Source organism: Panthera pardus, unplaced genomic scaffold, assembly GCF_024362965.1.
Source record: "Panthera pardus isolate Hobbes unplaced genomic scaffold, ASM2436296v1 HiC_scaffold_13, whole genome shotgun sequence".
Lineage (NCBI taxonomy): Eukaryota > Metazoa > Chordata > Mammalia > Carnivora > Felidae > Panthera > Panthera pardus.
The window spans coordinates 199450687-199469404 of NW_026526688.1; the positions used below are offsets into that span (position 1 = coordinate 199450687).

Here is an 18718-nt window from a genome sequence, read left to right on the forward strand (position 1 = left end):
TGTCTCAGAATTTTCTTTTCTTTTTTTTTTAATTTAAATTCAAGTTAGTTAACATATAGAATAGTATTGGTTTCAGGAGCAGAATTTAGAGATTCATCACTTCCAGTGAGCACACACAGTGTTCACCTCCAAAAGTGCCTTCCTTAATGCCCATCACCCATCCAGCCTATTCCCCTACCCACCTCCCCTCCAGCAACCCTCAGTTTGTTCTCTGCATTTAAGAGTCTCTTATGGTTTGTCTCCCTCTCTGTTTGTGTCTTATTTTATTTTTCCTTCCATTCTCCACTTCACACCTGTCAGAATGGCTAAAATTAACAACTCAGGGAATAACAGGTGTTGGCAAGGATGCAGAAAAAGGGAACCCTCTTGCCCTGCTGGTGGGAATGCAAACTGGTGCAGCCACTCTGGAAAACAGTCTGGAGGTTCCTCAAAAATTAAGAGAAAAAAAAAAAAAAAGAACTTCCTTATGACCCAGCAATTGCACTACTGCTAGGAATTTATCCAAAGGGTGCAAAAATGCTGATTCAAAGGGGCACATGCACCTCAGTATCTAGCTCCTCAGCAGTGCTATCGACAGCAGCCAACCTATGCAGAGAGCCCAAATGTTCATTGACTGATGAATGGATTAAGAAGGTGTGGTGTGTGTGTGTGTGTGTGTGTGTGTGTGTGTCTGTACATATGTGTATATACATTATACATTATATATGTATATATGTGTATACACACACACATATACATAATGGAATATTCCTCGGCGATCAAAAAGAATGAAATCTTGCCATTTGCAACAACGTGGATGGAACTGGAGGGTGTTATGCTAAGTGAAATAAATCAGAGAAAGACAAATACATGATTTCACTCATATGTGGGATTTAAGAAACAGATTTCCTTCCTTCTTAAGGCTGAATAAAATTCCATTGTTATGTATATATCATACTGTGTTTATCCATTCATTCATCATTGGACACTTGGGTGGCTCCCATCTTTTGGCTTTTGTGAATATGCCGCTATAAACATGGGTATATGTATATCTCTCTGAGACCCTACTTCTAATTCTTTGGGGAATATACCTAGAAGTGGAATAATAGGATTATATAATAGTTCTATCTTCAATTTCTGGGGGAACAGCCAAACTGTTTCTCCTCCTTCTCCTCCTCCTCCTTCTTTTTTGATAGTAGCCAGCCTGATATGAGGCGGAATCATCATGGTTTTGATTTGCATTTCTCTAATGATTAGTGTCAGAAGGCAAATGCTTATATTTTATTTATTTATTTTTTTCAGCTTTAAGAAGAAGGATGGAGAGATACAGGGAATTGCTGATATCTGATCACCAACAGCATGCCGGTCCCTAGGTTAGGTGCCTGGAATGGGTTTAACTGTGTCTTCCAAAAGGATATGCTTAAGTCTTAACCCCCAGTAGCTATAAATGTGACTGTATTGGGAAAGAAGATCTTTGGAAACAATAATCAAGTTAAGATGAGTTCATATTGGATTAGGGTGGGTCTTAAATCTAATGAATGTGTCCTTATAAAGACAGACTCACACAGAGAGGGTCATGTGACCACGGAGGCAGAGACTGGAGTGAGGTAGCTACAACCAAGGAAGGATTTCCAGGAGCCACCAGAAGCTAGGAAGAGACAAGCATTCTTCTCCACAGCCATCAAAGAGAGCACGGCTCGGCCGACACCTTAACTCCAGACTTCTAGCTTCCAGAACTGTGACAGAGTAAGATCCTGTTGTCCCAGGCTCCCCAGTTTGCGATAACTTGTTACAGCAGCCCCAGGAAACTAATAAGGTGTCAGCTTTACATCATACAATCTTCAGCAATCTTGTAGTGGAGGTATTGTCCCCATTCCATTGACAGGTAAACGGAGATGGAAAGAGATTAAGTAGGTAATCAAAGTGCGTAGTAGCCAAACAACCAAAGCCAGCCCTGCCTGACTCCAAAGTCTGTGTTCTCCCTGCATTAGATCACACTGCTTTTGTCCAGGGGGCTGTGGGGTTTTCTAAACACATCTGGAGTCCCAACCTCCCACACCAAGGTAGAAGTTCCCTGCCTGATTGATGAGAACCAGAAACAAAGACTAGCACAGAATTACATGCCGGCAGGGTCACTGTACTGTAAAAGGCAGGAAGAGATCTCTCTGTCCCCCTCTGTCTCTCTCTTCCTTTCCTACTTCATGAAGTAGAACAGGCCAACGGGGTCAAACCACCAAACTTGTCTCCTCTTCCCACCTTCACCATCTCTGAATCTCCACCTGAGGTCTTACCTTCCTTTGGCCAATCACATGGCCAAGAGAATTTGAAGAGTAGAAGCAGTGTGGCAGACGGTGGCGCAGGATCTAGCTTAACTCGGCGACACCGATGCGATGCAGGAATGAATGCCTGTAACTAGGAAGAGGGCAAAGGCAGGGCAGCTCTACAGATCCCGCCATCTTTCTCCCTTCTCTCTTGGGAATCTGATGCCAAGTGGTAAGCACATTCAGGTAGAGACTGCCTGCTTGGGGCAGGCCCACTCACAACTCTCACTTTCTTCTTTCAACCTTCACTCATCCATGTTGCTACTTTAAGCTAGGTCCTGCTCCTGCCCAAAATGTTTCTGCTCTTCAACTTTCCTCCTCCATGTAAATGGCTAAAGAAGAGTAAGATCTCAAGATATAGCTTTATGGGAAGAAGGAGGCCCAATATAATCATTACCATCATCACCATCACTGTCATCATCACCATCAGCATCACCATAATGTCACCATCGTCACCATCACCATCATCATAGTTAACCTGATTCAGCAGACAGTAAACACCAGAGGTGGCCCCAAGTGCTTTACATGCATGAATCCATTAACATCTCATAATAATACCAGAAAGTGGGTACTGTTTCAGTCTATATTCTACAAATTAGAGTTCAATAGTGCTAATCAGTTAAATAAATGGCCCAAGATCACAGAATGAGTCGCTAGTGAATCCGGGTTTCACAGCCAGCAGTCTGGCCTAGAAGCTTTCACACCACAGCTGCCTCTCTGGGGCTCAGGCTCCAGCCTGGCCTTTTACCAGGAGCCTTGCTTTAGGTCATCAAGGTCTTGGGTCACCCTGAACATTGTGATTCCCACTCTGAGTATACAGCTCACCCTTCTGGGCTGAGTGGCAGGGAAGGATTTTAAAAATCTCTCAGTGTCTGGACAAAAGCCTGTGCAAACCATTCTTCAAAACTATTCTTAACCATCAGGGTCTTTATTGAACTTTTGCCAGAGGCGAGGCCTTACTCCCTTTATAGTCTGAAACAATACTTTAAACTCAGAATTCTTATGTCCATCTCACATGTGCAGAAACCAAGCTTTGCTATAATTTTTTTTTTGCCTGAAACTCTCTATTTAAGTGAATACATCACAGTGGGCTACCAAGGTTGGCTCGGTGTTTGGATGTGGATGTGGTGGTCAACTTTCCTGACATCGAGTTCATTCAGTGAGCCCAGTGATGGGTCCTCAAAGGACAAGTGGGGAACAAAAGATCCAGGCCCTGCTCTAAGGAGCTCACAATCTTGCAAAAAAAAAACAGACAAGCAAGCAAGCTGGGGTGACACAGTGTGGCTGGGTGAGGCTGGAGAAGCCTGGAGAAGTAGGGTGGGGAGGGGTGCAGCTCCTAGCCTAGCTCAAAGGACAGAGGCTTTACACGAGGTGACCCATGGACAGAGGAGAATGGGCCGGGAGGAGGGCAAGCCAGGCAGAAAGAACAGCATGAGCCGGACCTGCTATGTGGAGGAAATGCACCCCGCGTCCCAAAGGGTCTTCAAGAGCAGGTTAGTGATTTGCAGCAGCGTCCGAATGGTTTGGAGGGGGGGTGACTGCAGGGTTTTAAGCCAGGAAGTAACACGGTCAGATCAGTATTTTAGAAAGGTAGATCTGGCCATTGCGTGGCATCAGCCTGGAGGAGGATAAACGAGATGTGACAGCCAACAGAGAAATGATGACAAGGCTGCAGGAGGCAGTAGAATCTGCTGATAAAGACCATGGACTCTGGCCCTAGTTGAGGGCTCAGCTCTCAGCTCTGCCCCCTACCACACTGTGGGACCCCGGGCCTCCCTCTCTGCAAGCTGAAATCTCCCCCATCTGTAAAATGAGGATTAAAATAGTGCCTATGGCAGGCATGGGGCACCTGCGTGGCTCAGTCGGTTGAGCGTCCAACTCTTGATTTGGGCTCAGGTCATGATCCCACGGTCATGGGATGGAGCCCCGCATCATGCTCAGCATGGAGCCTACTTAGGATTCGCTCTCTCTCTCTCTCTTCCTCTGCCTCTCTTCCCCGCTTGCATGCTCTCTAAAATGAAATAAAAATAAGTACTCCTTACGGTTCTTAGACAGGTGAAACACAGAATTACCATACAACCAAGCAATTCCACTCCTGAGTGTGTACCCCAATGAATTGAAAACAGGTGCTCAAACAAAAATCTGTACCTGAATATTCACAGTAGCGCTCTTCATAATAGCCAGAAGATGGGGGAAGCCCAGATGCCCATCAGCTGATGAAGAGATAAACAAAAGTGGTCCACGCCCCCCCCCATACAATGGAATAGGAATCAGCCATAAAAAGGAATGAAGTCCTGACATATGCTACAACACGGATAGACATTGAAAATATTACACTAAGGGAAAGACGCTGGAGCAAAAGGCCACATTCAATGAGATGAAATGGCCACGACAGGCACACCTGTAGAAACAGAAGGCAGATCAGTGGTTGCCAGGGGCTGAGCGGGAGGAGGGGACATTGGAGAGCAACTGTTCAACGGGAACAGAGTTTCCCTTTGGGGAGATGAAAAGGCTCCAAACCTAGGCAGCAGTGATGGTTGCCCAACACCGTGAACATACTGAATGTCCATAATGGTAAGTTTTGTGTATGTGTACTTTACACACACACAGAAAATAGGACCTACTGGCTAGGGATGTAGTACAGAGACATCAGTCAGCAAATCTGAGCTGCTATTACTGTGACGACTGGAAGGCTGGAGGGAAGGGCAGGAATTGGGAAAACATTTAGGAGACAGAGTCCACTGGTTATGGTGACTTGAGTGCTGGAACGGATGTGTGGGATGTTAGAGATGGGGGCCAAAAGCGTCCTTGGATGTCTGGCTTGGTAGGCTGGGGGCTGGTGGGACCAGCCACCACAGGGACGGGTACAGAAATGTATGCACTTAGAGCCCCAGAAATCAGCCCCAAGGTAATCACTCTTTTAAGACTTCCTCTAAAAATCTCGCAGCCAAATTCCACTGATAATCAGTATAAGAACAGATTTCAAAGAGTTCATTTACCATAAACTTCATTAACGAATAAAGAAAGAAAAGCAGTTGAGTGGTCCCAGCCTCCTTGTCCCCGGGCTCTGACTTTCCCTCTCGTCTCTGACAAAGAATCACGTGCTATTGCCATCCTTTTAAGCACGTATTAGCTGAGAGCAGACTCCTTTGATGAGCTCTGTCAGTGCATTCAAGAGGAGCAATGATGGGGAAAAAAGTCCTTTCAAAAAGAATGCTTTCAGTGCTTCTAATCTAACAGCAAGTTACAAAAGCACGAGGAGGAATTATGTACACGTTGACTTCAATTATGTAATAAATAAATTCAAAGACCCGCAGAGGCAAGAAGCCAACGTGTTAGCAGCGGTCCTCTGCTGGTGAGATTATGTGCTAATGTTACTTTACTTTTCCAATTCTTTGCGTATGTGTGTGTACGTGTCTCTGTGTGTGTGTCTGTGTGATACCGGGAGGGTGTTTTCTTTGTCCACAATGGACGTATATTAAATCCCACCCACCTATGCCTCAAAAGACAGAAAAAAGTTTGAAGAGAAAAACATACAGAATGATTTCTCTGAAATTGACTTTAAGAGTAATTTGTTGAAATCCTTCACTTCGAGCTAAAGATCCAAGAAACAGGGGGAGTTACGTACTTGGAGACGTGTCTCCCACAACCCTTGAGGGGCAGCTCTGAGAGCAGACAGTCTCTGGGCTTCCCAGCTGACAATGCTGACAGGAGTGAGAGCTTAGAGGCAGTCACAGGTAGAGGCAATCACACTTACCAACAGAGCTCTGCTGAGGTACCAGTCTGGTGAATAAGCAGATTTGGGAACAAATTGCCCAACAGGACGTTTAACCCTGTCAAGCTTCAGGACCCTGGCCAGTTCCCAGAGCCTCTCCAGACACAGATTTTTGTTTTTTTAACTCTCAAATGAGAAAGTGAAACCAGATAATATTTAAAGTCTCTTCCAGGGCAAAAATTCTGTTCTGATGTCACAAAAATGTATTAAATGCCAACCAAGGGAACTAGGCCAATGTCACAGAATGACAAGGTTTATCAGATGTCTCAGCGTTGTGGGATTCCCAGCCAAGGGGCCTACCAGCATGCCTGGGGGAGGTTCAGGAATCACAGATGTGCAGAAGTTGGACAGGGTCTTTCAGGACGTTTATGAATTGTCCAAAGCACAGGTAAGAAAAGAACAGCATATACAAGACCAGAGCAATGTGGAAAACACAGGGACCTAGCAGCACCTGGGGACAGTAGAAGACCAAATTTTCTGATGGATCCTGAATATTACCCTGAGATAACTGGGCTTAATCCAGCAGGCAACAGGGAGTCCCTCCAGAAACAGAAAAGCAAGCAGGTTTTGGGTTTTATAGAAAGATCACTACGGTGAGGACGATGGGCTGGAGGGGAGTAGGACTGGACAGTTAGGAGGCTGGTGCAGTAATCCAAACATGAGGTGACACAGAGAAGGTGGACATGATGTGTGAGTGCACACCTCGCATCCTGAGAGCATCTCAAAGCCATGTGATCCTGCCAACAGTTACCTGCTCCCTCCACAAAGGCACAAAGGTACACGCTGCAAATCCCCGTGTTTGAGAAATTCTCATATAGCATATAGCTGTCTACAGACGCATTCTCTTTCTTATTAATAGAAATTCTTCGCATGTCGAAGACACTAAACCCCTTTTATGTATGTTACAAGTATTTTCCCAGGTTTGTCACTTTCGTAACGCTGTTTTTAAATGTAAAATTTTCAACTATTTGTGTACTCAAATCCATGGTTCTCCCTCATGGTTTTCTTCCTGTCATATAATGCTAACCTATATTTATTTTTTACAAATCATTTTATCTAGATTTTAATCTGATGAGGGAATTCGCTTTATTTTCTTCTAAGAGATCCAGCCAGTTGCCCACAAATGGTATGAATGATACACTCTTTCCCCATTGATTTGAAATACCTTTTTTTATACGTACATCTGTGTAGACAATCTATTTTACGCCCTTGGGCTGGCTTTTCCTGCAGAGCTGCATACGGCATTAACGTAGCTTTAGAATTTTTTAATATGTGCTAGGGGAAATCCTCCTATATTACTCTCTAATTGTCACAATGTTCTCACCTAGTTTCATAAATTTATATCTGCAGGTGAAACGGACTAACTTGATCGCATTTCTCCCCCCAAATCCGACTAAAATGATTATTGGAACTGCCTTCTGCATGAATTTGGGGGACGTAACAGGTGGTTTAAACATCTCTCTCTTGATTGGATCTGAGATCCCCCTTTTCCCGATCTCTGCCCCGGCGCCCAGCCCTTTCGTGAGCACACGGCACCAACATAAGAAGCTGTGGGGAGGTCCGGCGCAATCTGAACACCCGTGTCCAGCACATACAGCGTGATTATTTCCTCCCGGAGCCTCTCATGCAACAGACAGAAAGGGCAAGAGGGCTTGAGATAGGAAATGGGGACCTTGCTGTCCTTGGCTGACACCTGCCGATTTCACCCTCAGGAAGGTAAGAGAAAAACAAAGGAGATGATGGGGTCTCTTCCAGGGGTTGAAGAATCCCAGCCTACAAAGCGCAGACTTCATGCCTTTGCTCTGTTTAGTTGGATGATGGCAGGGAGCCTCCATCCTCACTGCCCTGCTCCTCCCGTTCACTCTCACACTTTCCTGATGTAATGACGTCACCTCACAGGTGCCCCTGTCAGCCGTGCTAGGACACATTCTGTAGCCGGCAAGAGCCTTGGCTGGGTCATCCATACGCATAGCTCACTGGTGCCAGGAGACCTCGGTTCACATCCCACCAACAGCTGAACCGGCTCAGCCTCGAGGTCAGATCTTCAGCGGCGTATTCTAGAACACCCTTCCTCCGTCTTTAACTAGGTCCTTCCCTTAACGACCTCCAGCTGAATGCTCACCTCCTCCAAGAAGCCTGCCGTCTACCCAGCACTCTTTACTGCCCGTATCTGCAGCATGTATGACCTAGATTTCGGGGTCACAACCTCACACATTCAGTCATGGCAGCTGTGTGTGGTTTGACCTTTGTTCTTCTCATTTAATGTCTCAGTGAGGGCAAGGGGACAGCGGGTGGTAGGTGATCTGAGTCTCCAGGCTGTCCCAGACTCCACAACGCCCTGGAATCTCACACGGGGATTGACTCATACTTATGGCACCCGATGGCCCCTTGGGCTTGAGACCCTGACACGTGACACCCATTCACGAAAACCACAGAACAGCTGCAGAAGGGTGCTGTCTGCATGTGCACGTAATAACGATCCCAAAGACCGCAGCTGACGCTTACAGAGCACTTAAAAAACGCCAGGCACGGGGCACCTGGGTGGCTCAGTCGGTTAAGCGTCTGACTTCGGCTCAGGTCACGATCTCGCAGCTTGTGGGTGTGAGCCCTGCGACGGGCTCTGAGCTGATGGCTCAGAGCCTGGAGCCTGCTTCGGATTCTGCGTCTCCCTCTCTCTCTGCCCCTCCCCCACTTGCACTCTGTCTCTCCCTCTCTCTCAAAAATAAATAAACATTAAAAAATATATTAAAAAAAAACCAAAACACCGGGCACTGTGCTGAGTGCTTTACATACCTCAATCCATTTACTTTGGCGACCACCCTATGAAGGGGGTACTATGGTCAGTCTCCTTTCATAGCCAGGAAATGGAGACTCAGGGAGGTAAGTAACACATCCACAGTCACATACAATCGGTGGACGGACAGGGAGTCAAAGCTAGGCCCTTGGCCCGAGAACCTGATGCCCCACAATGCTGTAAGGCCATCGCATTTTGTATGCCTCATCTCCCCACTCAATGGTGATCTCCTTGAACGTGGTCCACAAGGGCAGGGTCACCGGGACCAGCGGCGGTAGGGCTGACATCCAACCCAATGCTCCACTGCCTGACTGCACCCATGGGTCTGTACCCCACAGTGGGCACCCACTCCTGTTTCCCTTGAAGGCAATGTGTGGCCTGGAGGCTGCCCCGAAGACCTGGGTGTGGCTCAACTCCAACCACGTGAGAGGGCCTGGGGAGCGGGGGAAGGGCTTACAAACATCGACGAAGTGAACCTTCTCTGACTTTTATTACAGTCACGCAGCGACTAGACAGCAAGCAGCAATCGCCAGCATTGACGACGATCAGCTCGGCCAAGGGAGGCTGACCTACTGAGTGCCACCCAGAAGGTAGGGCGCAGAGTGGGGCACAAGGATGCAGCAGGCACGGCCCCGACCCTCCAGGGGCTCACAGAGAAGCCAAGATGGTTTGCACCCATCTTCCTGCCTCCCCTGCCCCCCCCCGAAACCCTCTCCTTGCTCTAGCCAGACTTGGATTTTATTTCCATCTCTTTTGGACAGGGATTTAGCTCCTTAGGAGGTGGCGTGGCCCAGCCGCAGGGCTCTGGAGTCCCAGTGTTCAAACCCTGGTTCTAACGCCCGCAAGAAAAGCACACTCACAGGCCCAAGACTGGTACCCTCTGAGAGGCCACTGTGCAAGGCAGGGCCTCGGCTGGCACGCGGGAGCTTGGGTTTCTGGACGGTAACCACCGCTGCCTGATAAGAGTGGCTCACTGTGCCTAGGCGGCCGTGTAAACAGCGTGGTTTACACCGAACACACTCCTGGGAGTCTGGAACATGCCAGACAAGGGTGCCCGTGTGCCCAGCCTCCAAGAAGAACCCTGGGGCCCGTCTCTGACGAGCCTCCCTGGTGACAACATTGACGTGTGCTGTCACACCTGCTGCTGGAGAACGAAGGGCATCCTGTGTGACTCTGCCGGGAGAGGACTCTGGAAGCTGAGGCCCGGTGTCCTCCACACTTGGCCCCGTGCCCCTCCGCCCTCCACCGATTCTCCTTCGCATCCTTTCCGGTAAGAAATCAGCCGGGAGCGTGACTATACGCGGAGTCCTGTGTGTCCTCCTAGTGAAGCACCGAGCCCGGGAGTGGTCTTGGGAACCCGGACACGCTAGCCAGGTGACCTTGGGCAAATTACTTGACCCAGCTGTGCCTCGGTTTCCCCATTTATGAAGCGAAGGCGATTTAAAAATGGAACCCAGCCCCCCGGCGCTGCCGCGAAGATCACACGACTCAGTGTGTGTGAACCGCTCAGAATGCCTGTCTGCAGCAGGTGCTGAGGTAGTGTGAGGTGTGGTCCCACTGTGTGTATACGCCATCCTGTCCAGATGGAAGGGCCATTCGGGAAACTAGCCGACGGCTTGTAGCCACGCTGGGGGACCGCAGACTGCCAAGGCCGGCGGCCGCCCCTCCCCTTGGCTCTGAGGACACCCAGGGACCAACACACCAGCATGAAGGCACATCGGGGCGTAAGGTGGCTGTCCAGCTCGGGCATTTTCTCTTACCTTTATCTTCTCTTCTGCTGTTATGGTGAAAAGGGCTTTTAGTTGCGTTCTGTTCTAGAAAAAGAAAGAAAAAAATGCTTTCATCAACAAGTTTTGGGAATCTGACATTTGAGGCACCCGCCACCCGCCGTGCCTGGATAGGCACCGGGCCTTGGACTACTGGGGGCCAGGGGCCTGCGGGGGTCTTGAAGTCCCTTCAGAACAGGAAAAAGGTGGGGCGCCTGGGTGGCACAGTTGGTTGAGCGTCCGACTGCAGCTGAGGTCGTGGTCTCACGATTCGTGAGTTCGAGCCCCGAGTCGGGCACTGTGCTGACAGCTCGGAGCCTGGAGCCTGCTTCCGATTCTGCATCTATCTCTCTCTCTCTCTCTCTGCCCCTCCCCTGCTCATACGCTGTCTCTCTCTCTCAAAAATGAATAAACTTAAAAAGAAAATTTTTTTAAAAGAACAGGGAAAAGGTCTGTGGAAACGTAGAGCCTCGTTCTCTCCCGGAGGTGCGTGTGAATCCAATCACCAGTTTCCCTAACTGGTGAGAGAGCAGGAACAGAGTGACCTGTGGTGAGATGCCTGGGGTTGGGGTCCGGCCAGACGGGGCAGAGGACGGACTCCGCAGCTCACGGCCACGGGACGGAGGAGCCACGGGCCCTCCCCAGCACTGCTTCCTTCAGGAAAAGTTGCCGACGACGGGGGTGGACGGGGCTCTACTGAGCTCACCTCCCGGTGGGATGAGCCCGGCCCCCAAACCCCAACGCCCCACGGGTCTGCCTGCTCGGGTCGCATCTCCTCTGCTCAGGAGCTACAGGGAAACGGGAAACCGCAGGGTGTTAGGACAGCTATCTGTCCAAGCGCACGGCATCGGAGAAGACGCACGGTGAGAACACACTTCCTCCTGGGAGAGCAGGCAGAAGGTCTGGCAACTGGGTTGGTGGTCAGAGCCAGACTGCCAGGGCTCACACCAGGCTCCCTCACTCACCAGCAGCCTGGTATTGACTTAGGCAAGGTATTGACTTCCCTGTGCCTCAGTCTTCTCATCTGTAAAACGGGAACCCTATTCGACTCGTGGGGTTGCCGTGAGGATTAAATTAGCCAGGATAGAATCTAGAAGTGTGCGTGGCACGCAGAGGGAGCCCCGAAAGCATTCTCGCTGGTGGCTGTAGTCGTGGTATCGTTGTGTACAACCTGGCCTTGAGGCTTGGAGCTTGGAGCCTATGAGCGAGGCAGCCCTGTGTTGTTCTATCACAGCCGCTGCGGAGGCCTCTCTGTCTCACTGGAGGGACAGTCCATCTCCAGTGGAACCCCCTACCCACATCCCACAGCAGCTACAGTAGCAGCCCAAACCCGTTGAGGGCCAGCAGGCCAACCTAATGGAGGCTTTGAAGGGAAATAAAAACACTACCAGGTCCTTTTCTAGGGGGAAAGGGAATTTAAAAACAAAACAAACACACAAAACAAAAAACAACAACAAATATGAGGCTGCATTCAGAAGCACACATTCGATTAACGTTTTCCATGCCCTTCTCTCTCTCCGGGTCCCTCCTCCCGGTGTTTTCTGACACCCAAGGTCTAAGCCGAGAGAAGCGTCAATCAAGTGTGTGACAAAGCTTGACTTCAGCTCTTTGCAAAACATAAATCCTCAGCCCCGTGCTTCCTGCGGGAACTTCAAGGCTTGAGCAACACGCTTTATTTTTTTTTTACTTTTTTTTTCTAAAAAATTTTTAATGTTTATTTATTTGAGGGGGGTGGAGAATGAGTGGAGGAGGGGCAGAGAAGGGGGGGAAGAGGGAGGGAGGGAGGGAGAGAGAGAGAGAGAGAGAGAGAGAGAGAGTCCCAAGCAGGCTCCACACTGTCAGCGCAGAGCCTCACATGGGGCTTGAACTCATGAACCAGGAGATCATGACCTGAGCCCAAATCAAGAGTCAGACACTCAACCGACTGAGCCACCCAGGCGCCCCCAGGAACACGCTTTAGATCACAGCATGAAGTCAGCAAACACGGACCAAGTAAAATATAGTGGTGACTGCATAATGTGTAAGGTGGGCAGGAAATTTTCATAAGACACTTGACATAAATGTTCTAGGTCTTTCCCCGTTAGCCATCCATCACCTAGGGCGTGTTTTATCTAAACTTGTATGAATGTGGGGTACGCGTGTGTGTGTTTGAGAAAGCAGCTTCCAGATCCAAACTCCATGCACCTGTGGCTGTACCACCTCCTGCTGAGGGAATCGGTGAGTGGGAGCCACAGTTGGTCCCCCCTGCCCCGGCTTATCTGCCAGGGACGCATTCCAGGACGCCCAGTGGATGCCCGAACCCGCACTAGATGTGTTTTTTTCTGTACATATACACAGTTTCGCTGATAAATGAGGCACAGTAAGAGACTGACAACAATAACTAAAAGTAACAATACAGTGTAGTAAAAGTTACGTGAATGTGCTCGCTCGCTCTCTCTCTCGCAAAATGCCTTCTGCCCTGTACTCGCCCGTCAGTTAGTGATAATGTGCAGATTACACACCCCTGGGATGAGATGAAGGAGGTGAATGGCACGGGCCTTGTGACATGGCCTCAGACTACTATTGACCTGCTGACCACAGGTCAGAAGGAACGTCAGGCTCCAGACCACTGCCGGTCCGGGTAACGGCAAGCACCGGAAACAAGACCGTGAACAAGGCGGGGCGGGGCGGGTGCTGTATTCTTGCGGTCTCCTCCGTTACTCTGATGCCATTCTAAAACGCCAGAACGAGAAGAGATCCGGGTGAGACCCTTCCTGCTCCTGTCATCGTTCCGACGGGGACGCCGAGCCCACCGAGGCCGCACCGCTTCTGAAACACAGCCGGGGGGCGGTTCCCAGGCTCTGCCGGGTCGGCCATCGCCCCCACCCTACTGGAAGGATTCCATCCTGTGGAGTGCTTGCCTGTTTAAATAACAGTCATTTCCGCCCCCCTCTTGTCGTATCCGACGTCTTGGGACTGACTGACACGCAGAGCTAACCAGTGCTCTCCTGTGCAGCCACTGGAGTCTCAGAATTTGGGTCATTATCAGCCCCAAACACACTTGACCTTCTCCACGTCACGGATGGAATCCCAGCAGTCCCCCGATGGACTGTGAGGTCCAATCGGATGAAACGACTTGAGAACACGGTACAGGAGCCCCTTGTCCACTGCCAGCACTCGCTCGCTCACTCGGCAAGCACCGGGCCCCCAGGACCCATTTCCATGGCGGAATCTAGGTCGGGGCAATGCTGACCGTCTACCAGAGCCGGCAGGCAGGAGCCCCGAACGCAGGCCAGTGAAGCTCGGAATTCTGGAATCTTCAGGTGGGTGGGTGGGCACTTTCCTTTCCATCTGCAGAACTGCCTAGAGAGCCCCCTGAAGGTCTGGAAGGGGTAGGAAACTGCAGGCCATTGCACAGAGACACATCGTTTCCCCACAGAAGACTGGAGAGTCTTCTCCAGAAGACTGGAGGAGAATCATCCCCTTCCCTGATGTTCAGAGACATTAAAAAATAAAAGAGAGGTGCCTGGGTGGCTCAGGCGGTGAAGCATCTGACTCTTGATTTCAGCTCAGGTCACGACTGCATGGTTTGTGGGTTCGAGCCCTGCATCGCAGGCCGTCAGGCACAGAGCCTGCTTGGGAGTCTCTCCCTCTCTCTGTCCCTCTCTGCTCACGCTCGCCTTCTCTCTCTCTCTCTCTCTCTCTCTCTCAAAAATAAATAAATAAACTTAAAAAAATAAAAACTTGCCTGAGATTCATTAGTTTATAGATTTGTTCATTCATTTATTCAACAAATATTTACTGGGTATTTCCTGTGCAGAGGTCTATTTTTTGGCACTGGGAACACAGGTGTCAAGAGGAAAGACGAGGTCCCTGGTCTCACGGAACCAGGGCGAGTGTGAGGGTTTCTTATGGAAATAAGAGTCAATATGACAGCAACACATCAAGCAAAGGAACAGATAGGACCCATCAAGGCGCGGCGGCTTGGGCAGCGCCCTTGAGTGAGTGAGGGGCCCCTCCATCCCTCCCCTGCCGCCCCGCCCCACTTCCTGGGGGTCTGAGGTCTGAATGTTCCAGGATGAGGAGGGGCGGGCTTTCAGTCTCATCGACTTTCTGAGTCTCCCACTGTTGGTTTCTGTCACCTTCTTAAATTCCGATTTTCACTTACTTGGTTTCCTGTCCTCTGAAATTGGGATGGTACTTCTTCTGGGTCATGTTGCCACTATTTCTGTATCCTTCTTTGTCCTCTGTTCTTGACTTTGTACCTGATTATTTTCTGAGACATTTGTCTCGTCTGACAGGTTGATAGTTTCCCTGTATCAGGTCTTTACCTTTTCGGAAACTTTCTTTTATCTTATTTTGTCTAGGATTTTTTTCCTAGTGCATCAGCAAAGTCACACTGGCCGTCGGCCTTGGGTGGAAGGAGCCGGAAGCTGTGCAGTCCGATTAGGATTCTGTGGCGTGACCTGGGACAGTCACGCTCGGAGCCTCATTTTCCCCATCTAGTAAAAGGTACTTTTTCCAGGGGCCAGAGTCATAACAAAGTGACCAACGTAACTAGAGCATGAGGTCCTTGAGGACAAGGACGCACTCTCCTCCTGTGTCCCCACAGTGTGCACAGCATCCTGGCATGACACTCAACTGTATACACAGATTAAAAGGTGACTGAAAAAATGAAGACACTAACAGCAATGGTGTTACAGGCTGAATCGTGTCCCCTCAAAACCCGGATGTCGAAGCCCGAGCTCCCAACACCTCACGACGTGACTGTATTTGGAGGTGGGGACTTTATAGAGGTGATTAACCTGAAATGAGGCCATTAGGGTGGACCCTGATCCAATCCGACTGGTGTCCTTATAAGAAGGGGATCAGGACACAGACACATGGAGGGATGACCGCGTTAGGACACGGGGAGAAGACAGCCATCTACACACCAGGGAGACAGGCCTCTGAAGGCACCAAATGCCCACAACTTGATCTCAGACTTCCGGCCCCAGGAGCACGTAAAAAAAAGATGTCTGTTTGCTGTTAAGCCACCCACTCTGTGGAACTCTGTCAAGGCAGCTCATAGCGAACTCACATCAACAGTAACTACTGGGCTGAATGCCTATTATATGCAAAACACAGGGACGACAAATTAAAGCTAGTGATGACTTATCTTTATAACAAGCCAATGTCAGGCCCACAGGAGTTGAGTAATTAAGGTCCCGATGAGATGCCAGGGAGCCAGGTTCATGGCAAAGTGTGTGAGATTCAAGGGCCCACGCACTTGTCTGGAATTCAGTATCACTGGAGGAAGGAAAGAGGGAAGGAAGGAAGGAGAGAGGGTAGAAAGCAGGGAGGGAAGGGAAGAAGGAAGGGAGGGAAGAAAGGAAAAAGCTAACAGATACCGTGCCCCAAGTGTCAATGCTTCCAAAACAAGAGCGACAAGACAGAAATCAGAGTAACAGGGAAATACCGGTGCTGAGCTCTGGAAGGTGAGCCAGGCAGGAAGCATCAGGACGTCTCCGCTCCCAATTTCTCCGGCCTGGATGGAGGCTGTGTAGCTGACCGAGAAGGAGTCTCCAACTGCTCAGAAAGAAAGCAGGTGTGAGTCAAGAAGGGGCCCCTCCACCACACCCCGGACAAGCCACACATCAACGGAAGCCACCATCATCGCTGACGTGGGCAGCGAGGGCACCGCTCGGGTCTCAGGTGCCCGTCATCAGGACGGTGAACTACGCATGCCCACTCATGGGGTCCCTCTTTGTCACCTAGAAGAGGCTGTCAGCACATGCTCGGTCTTACCTTGGCCCCCGGGCCCAGCCAGCATTGCCCGGGACGGGGTGGGTCAGTCTTCCTGGTCCAGGATAAGGCTCACTCACACATTTGGGAAGCCCAGAACCTTTTTGTTTTGTCTGGGGTCCAGGTGAGGGCCTATTTACCCCCCGCAATCCGGTCCACACAACTAAAGAAGACGGTCTCCACGGGATTTTTGGGCCTTGGCCGACAGACCGACAGTAAGCACTACTTTGACCCCTCCGGGGGGCTGGTTCTGTGAGCACAGCAAGGGGTACGGGGAGGCAGGACCCGGAAGGGGCTCTAGAGGTCACCATGGGTTCACGTGGGGCCCCCTCCAGCCACATGGTCTCTAGCTGGCCCTCGACTGCTTCATGACAAAAACCAATTGGATTTCAAGGGAAGCTTCCCTGGAAGACAGGGTCCGTGGCTCAAAGCTCTGCTTAGTAGGAAGCCAGAACCGAACTTTCCAGCTCTCCCAGCTCCGCTACTGGACAGTGGCCACACCCGGACCCCAAGGTGAACGAACCGCCGGGGAAGAGAGGAACCCCAGACGAGGTCGGGTGACGGAGAGGCCACCATGTGGGTTTCTAGCTTTGCAGGAGGCAGCGTGCCCTCAGCCCCGCTTCCTGGAGGTGCCCCCCTGCCCCCCATCTGATGTTGGAGGTAGATGATGCCCACCTTAAGTACTAACAGTGGATGCTTCCACTGAACTGATGTCCTCAGGTGGCTCTAGGCACCTGCCAGGGACCAAAGGCTCTCGGGGAACTAAAACCAATAAGGAACATCTCTGTCCTGGTTCTTTACGACGGGTGCCTCCAGCCTTAGCCACGGTGCATGAAAGTGCTGAGTGCTGGGTCTGGGGACAAGGCTGTGCCCGGCCAGAGCTGACCCTGGCTTCTTGGCTGGTGGTGGTGGGGCCGAGATTGTGATACTTTTTTTTTTTTTTAACATCTTTGAGATACAACTTACGACTCACCCCAAGGCGTAGCCAACCTCTATTCTACTTTTTGGGGACTAAGTTGCCTTTCTGGACACTTGGTAGAAATGGAACCATATACTAGGTGTTGCTTGTGCTTGATTTCTTTTACCGACATTTTTTTTGAGGTGCATCTATGCTGTAGCATCGGTCAGTACTGACTTCATTTTTTTATTATTTATTTATTTTTGAGACAGAGAGACAGAGCGTGAGTGGGGGAGGAGCAGAGAGAGAGGGAGATACAGAATCTGAGGCAGGCTCCAGGCTCTGAGCTGTCAGCACACAGCCCGACACAGGACTCGAACTCACAAACCGCGAGATCAGGACCTGAGCCGAAGTCAGGCGCTTGACCGACAGAGCTCCCCCAGGCGCCCCAGTCCTTCCTTCCTTCTCAGTGCGAGTGCTACTCCATTGTGGGGACAGACCACACTGTGTGTGTATGAAAGTCTCCTGTGTTCCTTAACTCTGGAATTTTTCAGAATTGAGGCATGCAAGAAACCTGGCATTCTGCTCATTCAGCTTCCAAGACAAAGAATCTGCATCCTTTCTGCTGCTGAAGGGACCCCAGCTCTTTCTAGACAGTTGTAGCCCTCGGGTGGGTGGGGGGTGGATAGAATAAAATATTAGGAGGATGGTGTGGGGGATTTTAATTTAATTTGAGAAAGTTGGACTTTGGACTTCAAACTTAGAAGGGCAAAGATTCTGATCTCAGATTTTAATTCCTTTCGGACTTGAATATATTTGGGTTTCAATTTGTAAGGGATTCACTCCTAAAATTTTCATTTCTCCCTGAGAATTTGCAAAAGGGAGGCACTGGCGGGTCAGTGCTGGTGGACCTTTATGCCGATGAGCTCGGGGCTATCCCTCAATCACAATGCAAAACCCCTAACGCGCCTCGTTGACTAGGGTGGCAGGTCGTGTCTAAATGGCTCTTAGAGAGTGCTGCTATAAACGATGGGGTATCAGCGCCCCTCTGCATCAGCACCCCTGTATCCCTTGGGTAAATTCCTAGCAGTGCTATTGCTAGGTCATAGGGTAGATTGAGTTTTAATTTTTTGAGGAACCTCCACACTCTTTTCCAATAGTCAAATTATGGAAAGAGCCGAAATGTCCATCAACTAATGAATGGATAAAGAAATTGTGGTTTCTATACACAATGGAATACTACGTGGCAATGAGAAAGAATGCAATCTGGCCTTTTGTAGCAACGTGGATGGAAGCGGAGAGTGTTATGCTAAGTGAAATAAGTCCTACAGAGAAAGACAGATACCATATGTTTTCACTCTTATGTGGATCCTGAGAAACTTAACAGAAGACCATGGGGGAGGGGAAGGAAAAAAAAAGAGA

The 18718-nt window shown here is 49.8% G+C and overlaps 1 protein-coding gene across 7 annotated transcripts in view; it reads right to left on the reverse strand.

Annotated features, from left to right (window-relative positions):
• The window catches only part of EVC2 (EvC ciliary complex subunit 2), a 135301-nt gene that overhangs the window by 96774 nt on the left and 19809 nt on the right, over positions 1 to 18718 (reverse strand). For all 7 annotated transcript variants that reach the window (XM_019453730.2, XM_053901701.1, XM_019453732.2 and 4 more), the window contains 2 exons: positions 16073 to 16182; positions 10630 to 10683 (listed from right to left, as the gene is read on the reverse strand). In XM_019453730.2, coding sequence (XP_019309275.2) covers positions 10630 to 10683; positions 16073 to 16182 — 164 coding nt within the window. The remainder of the gene's footprint in view (positions 1 to 10629; positions 10684 to 16072; positions 16183 to 18718) is intronic.